General features: G+C 37.0%; 1 protein-coding gene across 1 annotated transcript; it reads left to right on the top strand.

Annotated features, from left to right (window-relative positions):
• The first annotated feature begins 1294 nt into the window (after positions 1 to 1294).
• On the top strand, positions 1295 to 15313 carry LOC139139739 (U1 small nuclear ribonucleoprotein C-like). The gene is made up of 5 exons (XM_070708604.1): positions 1295 to 1379; positions 4062 to 4104; positions 4927 to 5035; positions 7508 to 7708; positions 14909 to 15313. The coding sequence occupies exons 1-5, from the start codon at positions 1372 to 1374 to the stop codon at positions 15055 to 15057; spliced, it is 510 nt and encodes a 169-aa protein (XP_070564705.1). The 5' UTR covers positions 1295 to 1371; the 3' UTR covers positions 15058 to 15313.
• Positions 15314 to 16543: the final 1230 nt, after the last annotated feature.

Below are 16543 nucleotides of genomic sequence, written 5' to 3'. Positions count from 1 at the left end.
AACATAGGGAAAGCCGATTTTTGAAAGGTTATGCAAATTACATTTCACGTGATAGTTATGTAGACAATGTTGACACTGTGGTTATCAAAATGTTTCCTTATATCTAGGCTTTCAGCAAATGTATAATTTATCGGGGTTCTTAGCTTATTAACCAGCAGAGAATTCATAGATTTAAAAGGTCAATTACTTGTCTCGGAGGGTAAAGTGTATTCAGTGTGTGACAGATTCGGCGATTGCAGGACAAGGCCTGCTTTTTGTGATGATCCCTGCCACGTGTTCATTCAGATACTGGAAAATTTTGAAGAAATTGCCCGAAAACGGTGCCACAAGTTTGTTTAGGGGTAGGTCTGCCAGAAAACCGAAAAATACCTACGCAAAACGAAAAGTAAGAAAAACGTTACCGAAAAGCTTGGGTTGAGAACCTGATAAAGACGATATTTTATTTCATATGGTATGAGACCTATATTGCATTACACAAAATCATGTTATCAAAACCTAGTAAAATTTAAACAGCTCACTTTGAGATACTGGGTGACTTTGTGTCACTCATGACAAATTGATTTAATTTAATAAACACGACAGTCCATTCATTGGGCCCTCGATCTCCGATGATGGTGATGATGATGATTTAAATATTTACACTATGAAGAAAAATAAAAAAAATTTTGGACTCAGTATACTTGTTGTTGTTATTATTATTCTTCTTGTTGTTGATAGTACTTACAGAATTAACAAAGTATGCGCTTAGGCTGTATTGAATTTTGCAGCGCATACTTCTTTTCTGCAAATACTATCAACAACAACAACAACAACAACAACTAATAATAATAATAACAACAACAACAAATTTACTGAGTCCAAATTTATTTTTATTTTTCGTCATTTTTTAAATATTTAATCATCATCATCATCATCATCATCATCATAGAGTGCATTCATCCGACACCGAAAAGTAAGTTCAAAGAGCAACACATTTACAAACGCGTATCACTTGACCCGAACATCACTCCTCTGAATCGATGTTACTCTCACAGAAAGGCATATCTAAAATTATGGGAATAAAACAAACTTTGACAAACGATATCTCTAAAATTTGGCTACCAACGTCTTTCCATGGTAAATACAAATATACAACTCATCGGGAAGAATTGTCGTCTTCGACGATCTGCGTTGTTTATTTCAGGAGCGACATTGTGATATTATGATATGATCATTATCATTTTACGAATGTCTTGGATGTACGAATGTCTTGGATGTACAAATCCGAAATGCAGATTGAAACCGAAGCTAGCTTAATCAACAAAAGGGCGACCTCTACGGACTGAACATAACGACGCCGTTTTTTCATGTGCTTGACACTTCCGGGGAATTATGCCGAAGTAAGTAATTTTCTAATCGTAAAGCCGTAAATTTACCGAACCCATGGATCATACATTTGACTGGATCACACTGGAGCTTTTCGTGTTGCTCGACAATTTTATTTGTGATCGTGCTACTGACCAGGCGGGTTCAACCTTCTGCCTATCACCTCGAAAACGCCTCGGTCTGCGGGCAGTCACCACCACTACCCCACCGAGGCACGAATATCTGTTTGTTTTAATGCGAATATGACAATACGTCGAGCGATCTAGACCAAGTCTGAAATTATTTTGAGCAAAGATATGTAGCGATAATTTCAATGTTCGGTTGATGGAGATCAGGAGTGATGAGCGCAACACATTTATGTACACAGGGGATGCTCTATCGACGTTTCTTTGTTAATCAACTGCAATATTCATTTCAAATACACCTTTATGTGCGGTCTCAGTGATTGCTGAAGCAGTTGGAGAAGGTGGCCAACACATACTAAACTTCACTAACTGTGATCATACAATGCCAGTATTTGTCGATAAGTAATCATTTTTACATTCATAGTTACTGAATTAAACACAGGTGTAAGTTAATATTGAGAGTGTATTAATGACATACACAGATTCATGGAGCTAAAAGGTAGATGAAGGTAGACCTGTCCATTGTCATCTAGAATTCTAGACGCTACATGTAGATGACACAGACAGATTTTTGAAACGTCCGTAGTTATGACACGGTCTCTCCTAGAGGGATCGTTGTTTTAAGAAGTTCCCTTCTTTACAATGACTACAACCCAACACTCAAAGCACCCACAGGTCCCAGGAGTACATGTGACCAAGGAGGTAAAAGAGAAAATTTTAACCTCCATGATGTGACCGGCTCCCTGAACTGTTTGTCACTGAAGCCAACCAATGTGTGGCAAGCATTGTGGGCAGTTGACCAGTACTGTACATGTAGTTGTCAGAAGATTTAAGTCTTTATCAAGCAGAGTACAAGGCATGTCAGGGTTGGTCAAAGCATGGAAGTACAAGTGAGATCTTCCATGGTCCAATTTGCACTTTGGTTCATTCACACATGAATAGACATGTGATAACTTTTGTATTTCTGTACACACATGCACAACTTTCAATCAACATTTCATGTACAGGTATTTCACCTGAGGTGCCTCATTAAGCATGTTACATGTATGAATTCAAGAGAAGTCAACATGTTACGGGCTCAGCCAGTTGGAGTGGTCGGCCAGGTACGGGCTCAGCCAATAAAAGGTGTATCCAACCCATTTTATTTTCTTGTTCCCACCAAGTTATCATATGAAAGTGATTTCAATATCATGCATTGGCATTGCCACCTTCCTTAAAGTTTATGTACATAGAATCCTAACTATGCGATCACAATGGCCGATCTATGTGTTCAAGGTGGACAGTTACAAGCTATTCTCTGAATTTTACCCAACTACAAAATGTAAATCTAATTTCTTGCTAGTAAGTGTGTTAATCATTTGCTGATAAAGGATTTTGTATTTCACGAGAAAGTGAATTTAAACATATCCTGGCTGACCACCCATACAGGCTGAGATCGTCTATGCAGGCATTGGCCATGCTCACAATTGGTTAACATCTCTGGATTCTGCAGGTACAGTTCCCATTCATATTCCAGTGGTGTGCCATCCACAACTTCAAAAGAGGATTTGAAATAACTGAGAGGGATCTTAGGTGTGTGACTGTATTCTATGTACACTAATGTTTGACAGGTAGAGCATGACTTGCCAAATAGCACAAATCACATGGCCTAGCTGAAACTGATATACATGACCTTGGTAGTAAAGAGCTACATCCATTGCAATACCATGGTTAGTAATGTCAGTCACCAAAGTAAATACTACAGATGTCAAGTTCTTGAACCATAGTGATACAGATAATTAGAAACACTTTTTTTATACTAGTGGAAGTGCGGTATAAGAAACAGTGTCACAGAAAATGCACAAAACAGTTTACTGTTAGCAAAGGTTTGGGAGTGACCTTGAAATATATGTAAAATTACGGATGGTGATGTATCCACAGATGTTGTAAATAGTACTATTCCAGCAAGATCTACAGGTCCTAGCATTGACATTGTGGTTCCAACATGTTTAAGTATACATTGTCATACTTTGCACTGTTAAATCCTCAAAAGAGCAAATATATGTACCGTAAAAACCCTATGAATTCAACCACTCTTAATTCAACCATCCTATTTTTTTTTCAAAACGTAATTTCATTATACCATAACCAGATCGACTAAAGGTGAAAATTAGGACTTTCTCAGTCTCTAATAATTCGATCAACCAACCATGACAAGCTGTTTTGAACATTTTATTTTCGATAAAATACACAGAACAAGTTGCAATCATCCAAGATAGTAAGGATATCACTTATGAACTGTCAAAAAAAGTTGACATCCCGAATAATTCAACCACTAAAATTATTTTGGCTTTTTTAATTTTCTAATAATTCAACTATTTAAACTTGTAATTACTTTTTTCTGGTTGAATTGATAGGGTTTTTACAGTGTAGTGTTTTGTGAGAGTATAATGTTTACATACCATTACATCATGTCACAGATATTTTTCTATTTTTTGGTCAAAGCAAGGTGTTAATTTTCCTTGAAAACAAACCACAAAATTCTGCACTTATTTTGATTACATGTACATGTATTTGTTTACTTGTTTACAGGTACTATTGTGATTACTGTGATACATATCTAACACATGATTCAGTAAGTACAAATATGTTTTGCAGTCATTTTGTTTTAACACATGTCACTAGCATTAAAAAATGACAGCTGATTTGCAGCGTGTTTGTAAGGTTATATCTGATTGGTCGATTGTCACTATTCATAGCAACTTAGGGAGTTTATTTATATTATTTAATTATAACGGTAAGATTCTACCAACCAATTGGATAACAGCTTCTAAAATGGCTGCAAGTCAGCCCAAGAATGATTTACTTGAATATCTTGATTAAAACTTTTTTAGATACTTTCCTACATTCCTCAAGTGAAACAAAAATTGTCTTTGTCAGCTCTGGGCATGTATTTTAATTCAAGTTTTGCTGTGTTCCATACGTTTTTAAATACATAGTACTCTTTACCGATAACATTGTTCTGTGATGACACTGAGTGTTCTGTACACAGCAAATAAAGCAGGTACATGTAGATACATCTAAACATATGCACTGCACTGTAATTAGTAATTGTTTTGATACTTGCCATGTCTAACCTTAAAATCCCTTTGCTGTTTTCCCATCTAACTACTTTGCATAAACTGTGAAGCTCTTAAATTTTGTGGTTTTGAGGCATTCATTTATGAAGTCCTCTAGAAATACAGCAAACATTTGTGTTTACTTATTATTTATTGTAGATTAATTTGTGAAAGTGGTGCATATATAAATTTTCGTTGTGTTGTATCAGCATTTGTGTCTTTTGTCCTAGATTATGATGCTGTACAAATAATACACTCATATTGATAAGACATAGGAACAGACAATATTGTGCAATATGCTCCAAATATTGATGTTTTGATGACTTGTGATGTTACAGCCATCAGTCAGAAAAACACACTGCCAGGGAAGAAAACACAAAGAAAATGTGAAGATTTACTATCAGAAATGGATGGAAGAACAAGCACAGAATCTCATCGATCAGACAAGTAAGTCAAGTACATGATTTTATGGTCCATACCGATCATGCACTGCAACAGAAAATGAGGGCCATCAGAGAAGTGATACACATCATTGTGATAACCACGTACACTCTATCATGCCCATTGATGATCTTTCTGTATCTTGAATCACATTTTGGTTTGCACTGAATCTTGATTTTACCCATTTACAGTGTAAATATGCTATTATCTGCAGTCACTGTAATGTAAGACAACAGTGTTAACCAATATGTTGCATATTAATTTATTCATAATTTATAAATCAGCAAAATATTCTATGATTTTGTAGCAATACTCACTAATGTGGCTTTTTAACAATTCTACCAACCAGTTTGTATATGTTCTGCAGGGCAAAATCAAAAGCATAAGTGATAGGGCATTGGAGATAAAACCTCTCCATAGTTACTATTGTTATTCCGTGATGTTTGATTTCTTGCATTAACTACAGAGAACAAGAAAGATGAAGTGGTTGTAAAACTTCTTCCGAAAAAGTCTAAAATTTGAAGTCCATGATCATTTCTGTATGTAATCTGTCTGATCCATTTTCAAATGAAAATGTCATCTATCATAGTTTGTGGCCAATGTACTGGTAAACTCCTTTGTTACTTCCTGCTACTAGTTTTCATCAAAAGTGCTTTCTATCAAGCAGGAATTTTGATTTTTAGCTCACATTTGGTTATACCAATGTGAAGTCATCATATAAGCTGAAGTCGGTGGCGTCTGTATGTATGTGTGTATGTATGTAAGTATGTACGTACGTACAGTATGTCCGTCAACTTCAAAAACTCACAAACCGCTGCTCTTTTTAGCACGGTATTTGGTCTGTGGATGCATCCTGGGCTGTAGATGGGATTTTATTCAAATGAAATTTGCAGTGCCGAAATTACGCAAATGAGCTTAAAAATGTTAAAATGGTCAAAAATCAATAACTCAAGAACCGCTGGTTTGATTGCTTTGAAAATTAGTGTGCAAGTACCTTAGGTAGACCTTGTACAGTTTTATGTATATCGTGAAGATATCTTGAATTTTGTATTTTTGCTGAATTTTTTGGTTATTTCCTGATTTTAAGTAAAAATTCTTTTTCTCTGAAACCGCCAGCCCTGTTTCTCTCAAATTTGGGTTGGATGTTTGCAAGGGTGTTACCCTTCTAATTTGTTGAAATTACGACAAAATTGAAAAAATTACTATTTGGGGCAATTTTTGTCATTTTTGGTCAAAAAATCGTAAAAAATGTTTTCTTTTTAAAGCCCTTGACAGACAGCTTTTATATTTGGTGTACAGATGTCCAGGGATGACAATAGATAGATATGTGGAAGTTGTCCTAAAATATACAAATTTGTAGTTTTAAGACAATTTTGTCATTTTTGGTCAAGAAAACTTGTTCTCAAAATTACTTGTCTGATAGCTTTGTAATTTGGTATAAAAGTCCTGAGGGGGTTATTAGATAAATTTTCTGCTTAAAGTGTTGGGAAACCCCCAAATTTGTATATTTTAGGTAATTTTCTCAGTTTGTGACCTTAAATGACCTACACCAACCCAGGATATGTTGTGAGAGAGTGTTGAAGGCTATGAACATAATTTTGTCATATTTGGTATCGATGTGTAGTAAAATTTGATCCAGAAAACAAAGCTGAGGTAAATTTTTTCATTGCGGATCAATTTTTGCAACATTTCCATGTAAGACACACAAGAACTGGTGAGAAATTTGGATCCAGGATAATTCCAGATGTCGTAATCACCCCCCACAAAGGAAGACATTTCACTAACTGTAACTAATTTAAGTGCTGTTTTTTTCGAATGATAGCACTCATAGCATTAATTAAAAAATCCAAAGGTTGTAAATATATTTCCTGCCATCTGGCCTTATGTAAATATGATCAACAAAGGGGTGGAACATTTGATATTCAGGTGGGGGTAGGGTCTAGAAGATTGATGAGGTAGCATTACTTTTTACCAGATCCCTGGTACATTTTTTCCCACTCTTTATTTTTTCCCCACTCTTCAAACCTTTTCTTTTGTCAAGCCTTCTCTGGCTAATTTTTTGTTGACATTTGCTTATGTATGTAGGATCTGCTTGTCCTATTGCTATATAAGTTTATATGTACGTTCCTAAAGATGACCTCCAGTACCTAAGTTGCAGACTTTATTTGCTTTTGTTATTCTTGTTTTTCTGGTTTAAATATTTCCTGAATGGACCAATCAAACCGAATGTGAGCACACTGTCCTTGATGGTATTTTTCAAAATGACAAATAAGTGACAAATATGGAAAATATTTCTCAAAGTGTGACAAACTCTACACTACAAAATCATGCACAATATTGTCCAGTAGAATTTTCATGCTATTTATATCTCCAAAATGTATTTCCTTTCACAGAAATACATGTTATACAAAATGTAGGGTACGTTTATTATAATAATACATGTACCAAATTCATTTAAAAAACTCTTCTTTCCTTTAGCTGCGGCATTCCAGGCTGGTAAAATCGCAAACAATCCATTTCCAAATGCCGGTCCCCCACCAAGAGGAGCGATGATCCCTCCTCCAAACAATTATGGTCCACCTGGTGGACCACCTCAACCAGGTGGTCCTCCACCTGGACCAGGTGCACCACCACCACCAATGATGGGTCCACCTCCAATGATGATGCCACCTGGTGCAGGTATGTAAAGCCAACTGTAATCAAGTCGTTGCAATTTTTTTCAAGTACAAAAAGTTATTATGTGTTTAAGGTACACATGCAGTACATTACTCTGGTTGTTTAAGGTACACATGCAGTACATTACTCTGGTTGTTTAAGGTACACATGCAGTACATTACTCTGGTTGTTTAAGGTACACATGCAGTACATTACTCTGGTTGTTTAAGGTACACATGCAGTACATTACTCTGGTTGTTTAAGGTACACATGCAGTACATTACTCTGGTTGTCTAAGGTACACATGCAGTACATTACTCTGGTTGTTTAAGGTACACATGCAGTACATTACTCTGGTTGTTTAAGGTACACATGCAGTACATTACTCTGGTTGTCTAAGGTACACATGCAGTACATTACTCTGGTTGTTTAAGGTACACATGCAGTACTTTACTCTGGTTGTCTAAGGTACACATGCAGTACATTACTCTGGTTGTTTAAGGTACACATGCAGTACATTACTCTGGTTGTCTAAGGTACACATGCAGTACTTTACTCTGGTTGTTTAAGGTACACATGCAGTACTTTACTCTGGTTGTCTAAGGTACACATGCAGTACATTACTCTGGTTGTTTAAGGTACACATGCAGTACTTTACTCTGGTTGTTTAAGGTACACATGCAGTACTTTATTCTGGTTGTTTAAGGTACACATGCAGTACTTTACTCTGGTTGTTTAAGGTACACATGCAGTACTTTACTCTGGTTGTTTAAGGTACACATGCAGTACATTACTCTGGTTGTCTAAGGTACACATGCAGTACATTACTCTGGTTGTCTAAGGTACACATGCAGTACTTTACTCTGGTTGTTTAAGGTACACATGCAGTACTTTACTCTGGTTGTCTAAGGTACACATGCAGTACATTACTCTGGTTGTTTAAGGTACACATGCAGTACTTTACTCTGGTTGTTTAAGGTACACATGCAGTACTTTACTCTGGTTGTTTAAGGTACACATGCAGTACTTTACTCTGGTTGTTTAAGGTACACATGCAGTACATTACTCTGGTTGTTTAAGGTACACATGCAGTACTTTACTCTGGTTGTTTAAGGTACACATGCAGTACTTTACTCTGGTTGTTTAAGGTAACACATGCAGTACATTACTCTGGTTGTTTAAGGTACACATGCAGTACTTTACTCTGGTTGTTTAAGGTACACATGCAGTACTTTACTCTGGTTGTTTAAGGTACACATGCAGTACATTACTCTGGTTGTTTAAGGTACACATGCAGTACTTACTCTGGTTGTTTAAGGTACACATGCAGTACATTACTCTGGTTGTTTAAGGTACACATGCAGTACATACTCTGGTTGTTTAAGGTACACATGCAGTACTTTACTCTGGTTGTTTAAGGTACACATGCAGTACATTACTCTGGTTGTTTAAGGTACACATGCAGTACATTACTCTGGTTGTTTAAGGTACACATGCAGTACATTACTCTGGTTGTTTAAGGTACACATGCAGTACTTTACTCTGGTTGTTTAAGGTACACATGCAGTACTTTACTCTGGTTGTTTAAGGTACACATGCAGTACATTACTCTGGTTGTTTAAGGTACACATGCAGTACTTTACTCTGGTTGTTTAAGGTACACATGCAGTACATTACTCTGGTTGTTTAAGGTACACATGCAGTACTTTACTCTGGTTGTTTAAGGTACACATGCAGTACATTACTCTGGTTGTTTAAGGTACACATGCAGTACATTACTCTGGTTGTTTAAGGTACACATGCAGTACATTACTCTGGTTGTTTAAGGTACACATGCAGTACATTACTCTGGTTGTTTAAGGTACACATGCAGTACATTACTCTGGTTGTCTAAGGTACACATGCAGTACTTTACTCTGGTTGTTTAAGGTACACATGCAGTACTTTACTCTGGTTGTTTAAGGTACACATGCAGTACTTTACTCTGGTTGTTTAAGGTACACATGCAGTACATTACTCTGGTTGTTTAAGGTACACATGCAGTACTTTACTCTGGTTGTTTAAGGTACACTGGTTGTTTAAGGTACACATGCAGTACTTTACTCTGGTTGTTTAAGGTACACATGCAGTACTTTACTCTGGTTGTTTAAGGTACACATGCAGTACTTTACTCTGGTTGTTTAAGGTACACATGCAGTACTTTACTCTGGTTGTCTAAGGTACACATGCAGTACTTTACTCTGGTTGTTTAAGGTACACATGCAGTACTTTACTCTGGTTGTTTAAGGTACACATGCAGTACTTTACTCTGGTTGTCTAAGGTACACATGCAGTACATTACTCTGGTTGTTTAAGGTACACATGCAGTACTTTACTCTGGTTGTTTAAGGTACACATGCAGAACATTACTCTGGTTGTTTAAGGTACACATGCAGTACATTACTCTGGTTGTCTAAGGTACACATGCAGTACTTTACTCTGGTTGTCTAAGGTACACATGCAGTACTTTACTCTGGTTGTTTAAGGTACACATGCAGTACTTTACTCTGGTTGTTTAAGGTACACATGCAGTACATTACTCTGGTTGTCTAAGGTACACATGCAGTACATTACTCTGGTTGTCTAAGGTACACATGCAGTACATTACTCTGGTTGTCTAAGGTACACATGCAGTACTTTACTCTGGTTGTTTAAGGTACACATGCAGTACTTTACTCTGGTTGTCTAAGGTACACATGCAGTACATTACTCTGGTTGTTTAAGGTACACATGCAGTACATTACTCTGGTTGTTTAAGGTACACATGCAGTACATTACTCTGGTTGTCTAAGGTACACATGCAGTACATTACTCTGGTTGTTTAAGGTACACATGCAGTACTTTACTCTGGTTGTTTAAGGTACACATGCAGTACATTACTCGGTTGTCTAAGGTACACATGCAGTACATTACTCTGGTTGTTTAAGGTACACATGCAGTACTTTACTCTGGTTGTTTACAATTCAATCCCTCAAATAATATTAATCGACAAATACAACAAAAAAAGGATTAACATTGTTCATTAGTCAACCATCGTATTGTGAGAGAGTTTATAAAGTGTATGTTATAATTTACTATCAAGACAAGGAGAGGATTGTCTTCTCAGAGTCAATGGCAAGAACATAGTTTCTATTTTTAGTCCCCACGGACACCGTCCGGGGGGACTTATAGGTTTGGTCGTGTCCGTGCGTGTGTGCGTCCGTGCGTGTGTGCGTCCGTCCGTTCACGCAGATATCTCAGAGATGCAAGGAGCGATTTCATTCAAACTTGGTACAAGAATTACTTCATATGTCATACAGATGCACGTCAATTTGTTTTGTGATACGATCCAATATGGCCGCCAGGCAGCCATTTTATTACGATTTTTTCATGTACAGAGCCATAACTCAGACATGTTTCAACCGATTTTATTCAAAGTTGGTACAAGGACATTGACTAATGTCATAGATATGCACGTCAATTTGTTTTGTGATACAATCCAATATGGCCGCCAGGCGGCCATTTTGTAACGATTTTTTCATGTACAGAGCCATAACTCAGACACGTTTCAACCGATTTTATTCAAAGTTAGTACAAGGACATTGACCAATGTCATAGATATGTACGTCAATTTGTTTTGTGATACGATCCAATATGGCCGCCAGGCGGCCATTTTCTAACGATTTTTTCATGTACAGAGCCATAACTCAGACCACAGTCCCTCCACCAAACGGTCGGGAAACGCTATTGTCAAAACGTGCGAACGAGGGGATTAGCTGTAGGATGCGCGTTGCGCTGGCGTTCGCTGTTGATGACGTCACACCAGCTGTAGCGTCCCCTCAAAGAGTGGGTACGGTGGTGTCGTCTTCGACGAAGAAACTAGCCTGAATCGGCTGTAAGTGTACAGCTATTTTGAAACGTCAGTATATTCTCGATAAGCATTATTTCTTGATAAGGAAAGTGGGTGATCTTTTTATTCCCAATCGATTTTCAGCGCTAAATCGGCGTTTGTATTCGCTATCGCGTGTAGGTCATTTTCATTGAATTGCGTCTTTCATGTGTCAGGAGAACATGATTTTTGTTCGCTCTACACTGCAAAATTATGACGGTCTGTTTCATTCTGATGTCTGTACTTGTGATTAAAGTATACGTAAAATTACACTGACGAACCCAGTTTTTCAATAAAGGTTTATAATGAGACGCAAACTGATAGTTTATTGTGTAATGCTTTGCTCTGCAATTTAGAAAATGGCGTCCACTGACGATCTGTGTTCGCGTTGTGTGAAGAGTCGAAATATTCATGGTTTTCGTTTTGATGACTGGTCAAATAAGTTCGATTGGGACCTATTTATCTGATTGAAAGCAATTTCAACTTATTTTAGCGATTCAATAACTGCAAATCGAAGTATAAGGGAAGGATAGAAAAGCAGATGACCCAAACTCGGCCGAACGCCATTTTGTTTTTGCGACCCTCGCAGAGTCGATGTTCGATTCTTTGAAATCTTTTTTGATCGCTGTGCCTTGCGTACTACATGGTATTTAACGTAGATTTTCTTGATTTGGTACTTGTATAACACCATTTAAAATACACTGACGACGCAATTTTTGTGATCAAACGTATCCATTGGCGGGAATTTTACGTGAAAAACATTGTTTTGATTCACCCCATTGCGGTTTTTCTGGCGTGTCATGAAGCCCTATCGAGCCATGTGCTTGATGTGTCACACAGGTCTCCCGGTAGCTGTAAAACAATGCCGCTACGAATGCCGCTACGAATACGAAAATTTACATCAAAGAAAGGTCATTTTTGTTTCGATGCCTATGTCCTCGAAAATCGCTGGCTCCTTGCATTCGTTTTCACGGACGGGGCATGTGAACTTCGTTTTAACTTCAACTGAAAGTTATACAATCAGAACACTGTAGACCTCTTCACTCTGTTCCTCTGAAATGGTGTTGAAATCGATGTCTCGTCATCAAGAGAAATGAAATCATGGTCGTAATGATTACATTGGTGTTGACTGCAAGTGTAGTCCAGTCAAACGCAACCAGCACGTGTAAATACGAAACACGGCCTATGTACGCATGCGCATTGTCCTTTAGTTCATTGCATGTCAGGTAAAAATGGTGTCATCGTTTATGCTAATGTTAGACCAAGTCGCTATAATCTCTTTACGCGAATAAACAGTGTAACGGAAGCGCAACGCGCATAAGGACAATAGAAATACATTGCGTTTCCCGACCGTTTGGTGGAGGGACTGTGCTCAGACATATTTCAACCGATTTTATTCAAAGTTGGTACAAGGACATTGACCAATGTCATAGATATGCACGTCAATTTGTTTGTGATACAATCCAATATGGCCGCCAGGCGGCCATTTTGCAACAATTTTTTCATGTACAGAGCCATAAGTCAGGCATATCTCAACTGATTTTATTCAAAGTTGGTACAAGGACATTGACCAATGTCATAGATATGCACGTCAATTTGTTTTGTGATACGATCCAATATGGCCGCCAGGCGGCCATTTTGTAACGATTTTTTCATGTACAGAGCCATAAGTCAGGCATATCTCAACCGATTTTATTCAAAGTTGGTACAAGGACATTGACTTATGTCATACATATGTACGTCAATTTGTTTCATGATATGATCCAATATGGCTGCATGGCAGCCATATTGGTTACAATTTTTTCGTGTCCTTAGCCAAAACTTGGGCACGTCTCAACTGATTTTATTCACCGATTTTATTTAAACTTAGTACAGGGACATCGACCTATGTCATACATATGCACATTGATTTGTTTTGTGATACAATCCAATATGGCCGCCGTGTGGGCATTTTTTCCGATTTTTTTCATGTCCGGAACCATAACTCAGACATGTATCAAGCAAATTTATTCAAAGTTGGTACAAGGACATTGACTTATTTATACATATGTATGTCGATTGGTTTCACGAGATGGTCCAATATGGCCACATGGTAGCAATTTTGTTATGGTTGTTTCATGTCGAGAGCCATAACTCTGGCAAGTCTCAACTGATCTTATTCAAAGTTGGTACATGTATATTGACTTATGTCATACATATACGTGTTGATTTTTAAACAGTAAGATCAAATATCGCTGCATGGCGGTGAATTTGTTACAATTTTCTTATGTACAGAGCCATAACTCAGACATATTGCACCAGTATCATTCAAAGTTGGTACAAAGACATTGACCTATTTCATACATATGCTCCTCAATTTGTTTCACGTCATGTAGCAGTAACATGTCAATTATTGAAGTTTCGTAAATAGGCTGATATGTCAAGAAATACTGCATCAAATTCATGAAACTTTGTACAGATGTTAAGCTCACATTGCTTTAACATTGAAAAAGACATTATCAGTGTCATTTTAATTAATTTGTAATTGCATAAGTAATGAACTTTCCTAATTAGGGTGATATAGCCACAAATTAATACAACGTCAAATGTGATGAAACTTGATACAGATGTTGATCTCATAGTGTTGTAAATACTGCATCAAACTTTATGAAATATGGTACAAGTGATAATCTGTTAAGTGTTAGGATTGTATGCAAAAATGTTTTGCAACATCCTGTTGATTAATTCCTAGTAGACTCATTTTATGAACTTTAGGATGGTGGCCTACTTTGGTTTTATGTTTTCATCACCATAGAACTCATTCTTGGCCATTGAGTGCCATCTGTATCAAAGTATTTTATCACAGACCTAATTAATGAAGAGGACTCTATCCTCTCTGAGGACATGTAATCAAAGTACCCATTAACAAGTGGGGACTGTGTCATCAACGATGACTTGTTTATAATAAAAGCCATTTCAAGTTGGCATGCACAGCTTAATTTGACATTTTTTAAACAATCACACATCATATGTCAGTTTGTAGAATACTAAAACTTACTGCAAAGTGCCAAAGATGAAATAGATAAAACAGTTTTCAAAAGATTGCAACTTTTGTCAAATTTGGCATTGAATACTTAATTCATTTTGATGTGATTCTAAATTCATTATGCTAGGCAATCTAGGCAAAATTAGTTGTAAACGCTTGAGTTTGGTTGGACATTCAATATGTTTTATAAAGACAAACAACAGTAGATACAACAAAAGTTGTAAGATATTTAATGTAAGATCTGTCACCAACGATGAGGAACAGTAAAACTGTATCCTGTGTCTTTCTACAGGTGGAAGACCAATGGGACCACCAGGGGGTCCTTTACCCATGATGCCTGGATTACCCATGATGCCACCCATGGGACCGGGTGGACCAATGGGTCCAGGACCCATGCCGCCAACACAAAACGGAACAGCACAAGTTTCAGATAAGAAGTGAAAAAAAAACTATCAGTGGATCAAGAGATTTGAATACAGCTGACTTCTTTCTGACATACGGACTTGTGATGAAATGATCTGAACATTGACTCTACATTGTGGTTTTTCTTGAATGCCACGTCAACCACATGTTGAAAGATCAATGAAAATACATCAAGGTACAACTTATTTATACTAGTTTGTCATGAAAGTTATTTTTTGTGTCAGTAAACAGTGACTTAGAGCCTTTTATCAAATAAATGTCTTGTGTTTTTAAACTTTGTGTGATTTCTTCTTTATATACACTGTATATAGTGAGAAGGTGACTAAAGTGAACCCAACACAATCTCCAACTTGTCCAAGCCTAACAGAATTTTCCATGGTACAAATTCATTCTGAATATTTTGGTAAATACAAATTCATACACTTGTTTAACTCTAATTTTCTAATGCTTGTGATGGAACTTGTCATACTTCAACCCATAACTCTAGATATGGCCCTGCCGAGAAAAATCAATAAAAAAATGGGTGGGGCAAAATGTAACTATATTGTTTCTTTGTGAACAAAAAGTAGCAATTCACAACAGCTGGCTTAACACCTCCAAAATAGAACATGCACGCCAAGTAATGTAAACAAAGACAGCACGGTGACTTATACTATACTGCATTCACCTAATTTCACTGTTTTTGTCCATGTAATACATCTAACCATTTTTCCCATGGTTTCGTCTTGAATATGGACTTTTTAAAGTCTTACTTGAGTAGAGGTTCTCATGCATTTGTATTGCATGCAATGATTTTTAGCTCATATTTGGTTTTATATATAAATACCTAAAAGAGCTTATATGATGAGTCTGAGTGGCGTCTGTGTCTGTATATTTGTGGGTATGTGCGGATGTATGTCCGTCACACACAAAGGCTCCCATACCGCCAAAGCTACTGTCTCAGTATTTGGTGTACAGGTAGATGTAGGGGTTGAGATGTGAATCTGTTAAAATGAACACATCAGTGTCAAAAATGTGTAAATGAGGTAAGAAAAAGGGAAATTCTGCAAATGTTCATGAGTGGTCGCATGCCAATGGCTGAAACAGGATACTCCACTGACCTGTAGTCATTTCCTGTCATTTTTTATGAACTGTTACATATTAACAGACCTGCTCAAACTAAGGGACGGACCATTAGATCTTGGGAGGGGGTGGTCACAATTGAAATTGTGAACTTTTTTTTTTACAACTGTAGATTTCTAAAAAAAAAATTTTCCAAATGAGAAAAGCTGTGCTAATATTTTTTTCTACGTAATTTTCAGATTTATAATTTTTTTTAGTTAGACGCTGTCTGAGATACAATGTACATCCATATCACTAGCGCAAATAAGATTGCGTGCTGTAACTACTTATGGCCCAGTGATTTATATTGCTGATAGATTTCGCGAAATGTTGCAGATCATCTTTTGACAAGCTGAGAAGCTGTTTGCAAAAAATGTGGTGAAATTTCAATATTTGTGTTTTT

The sequence above is a fragment of the Ptychodera flava genome, chromosome 9 (genome assembly GCF_041260155.1).
Source record: "Ptychodera flava strain L36383 chromosome 9, AS_Pfla_20210202, whole genome shotgun sequence".
Lineage (NCBI taxonomy): Eukaryota > Metazoa > Hemichordata > Enteropneusta > Ptychoderidae > Ptychodera > Ptychodera flava.
This window is presented reverse-complemented; position numbering and strand designations above follow the sequence as displayed.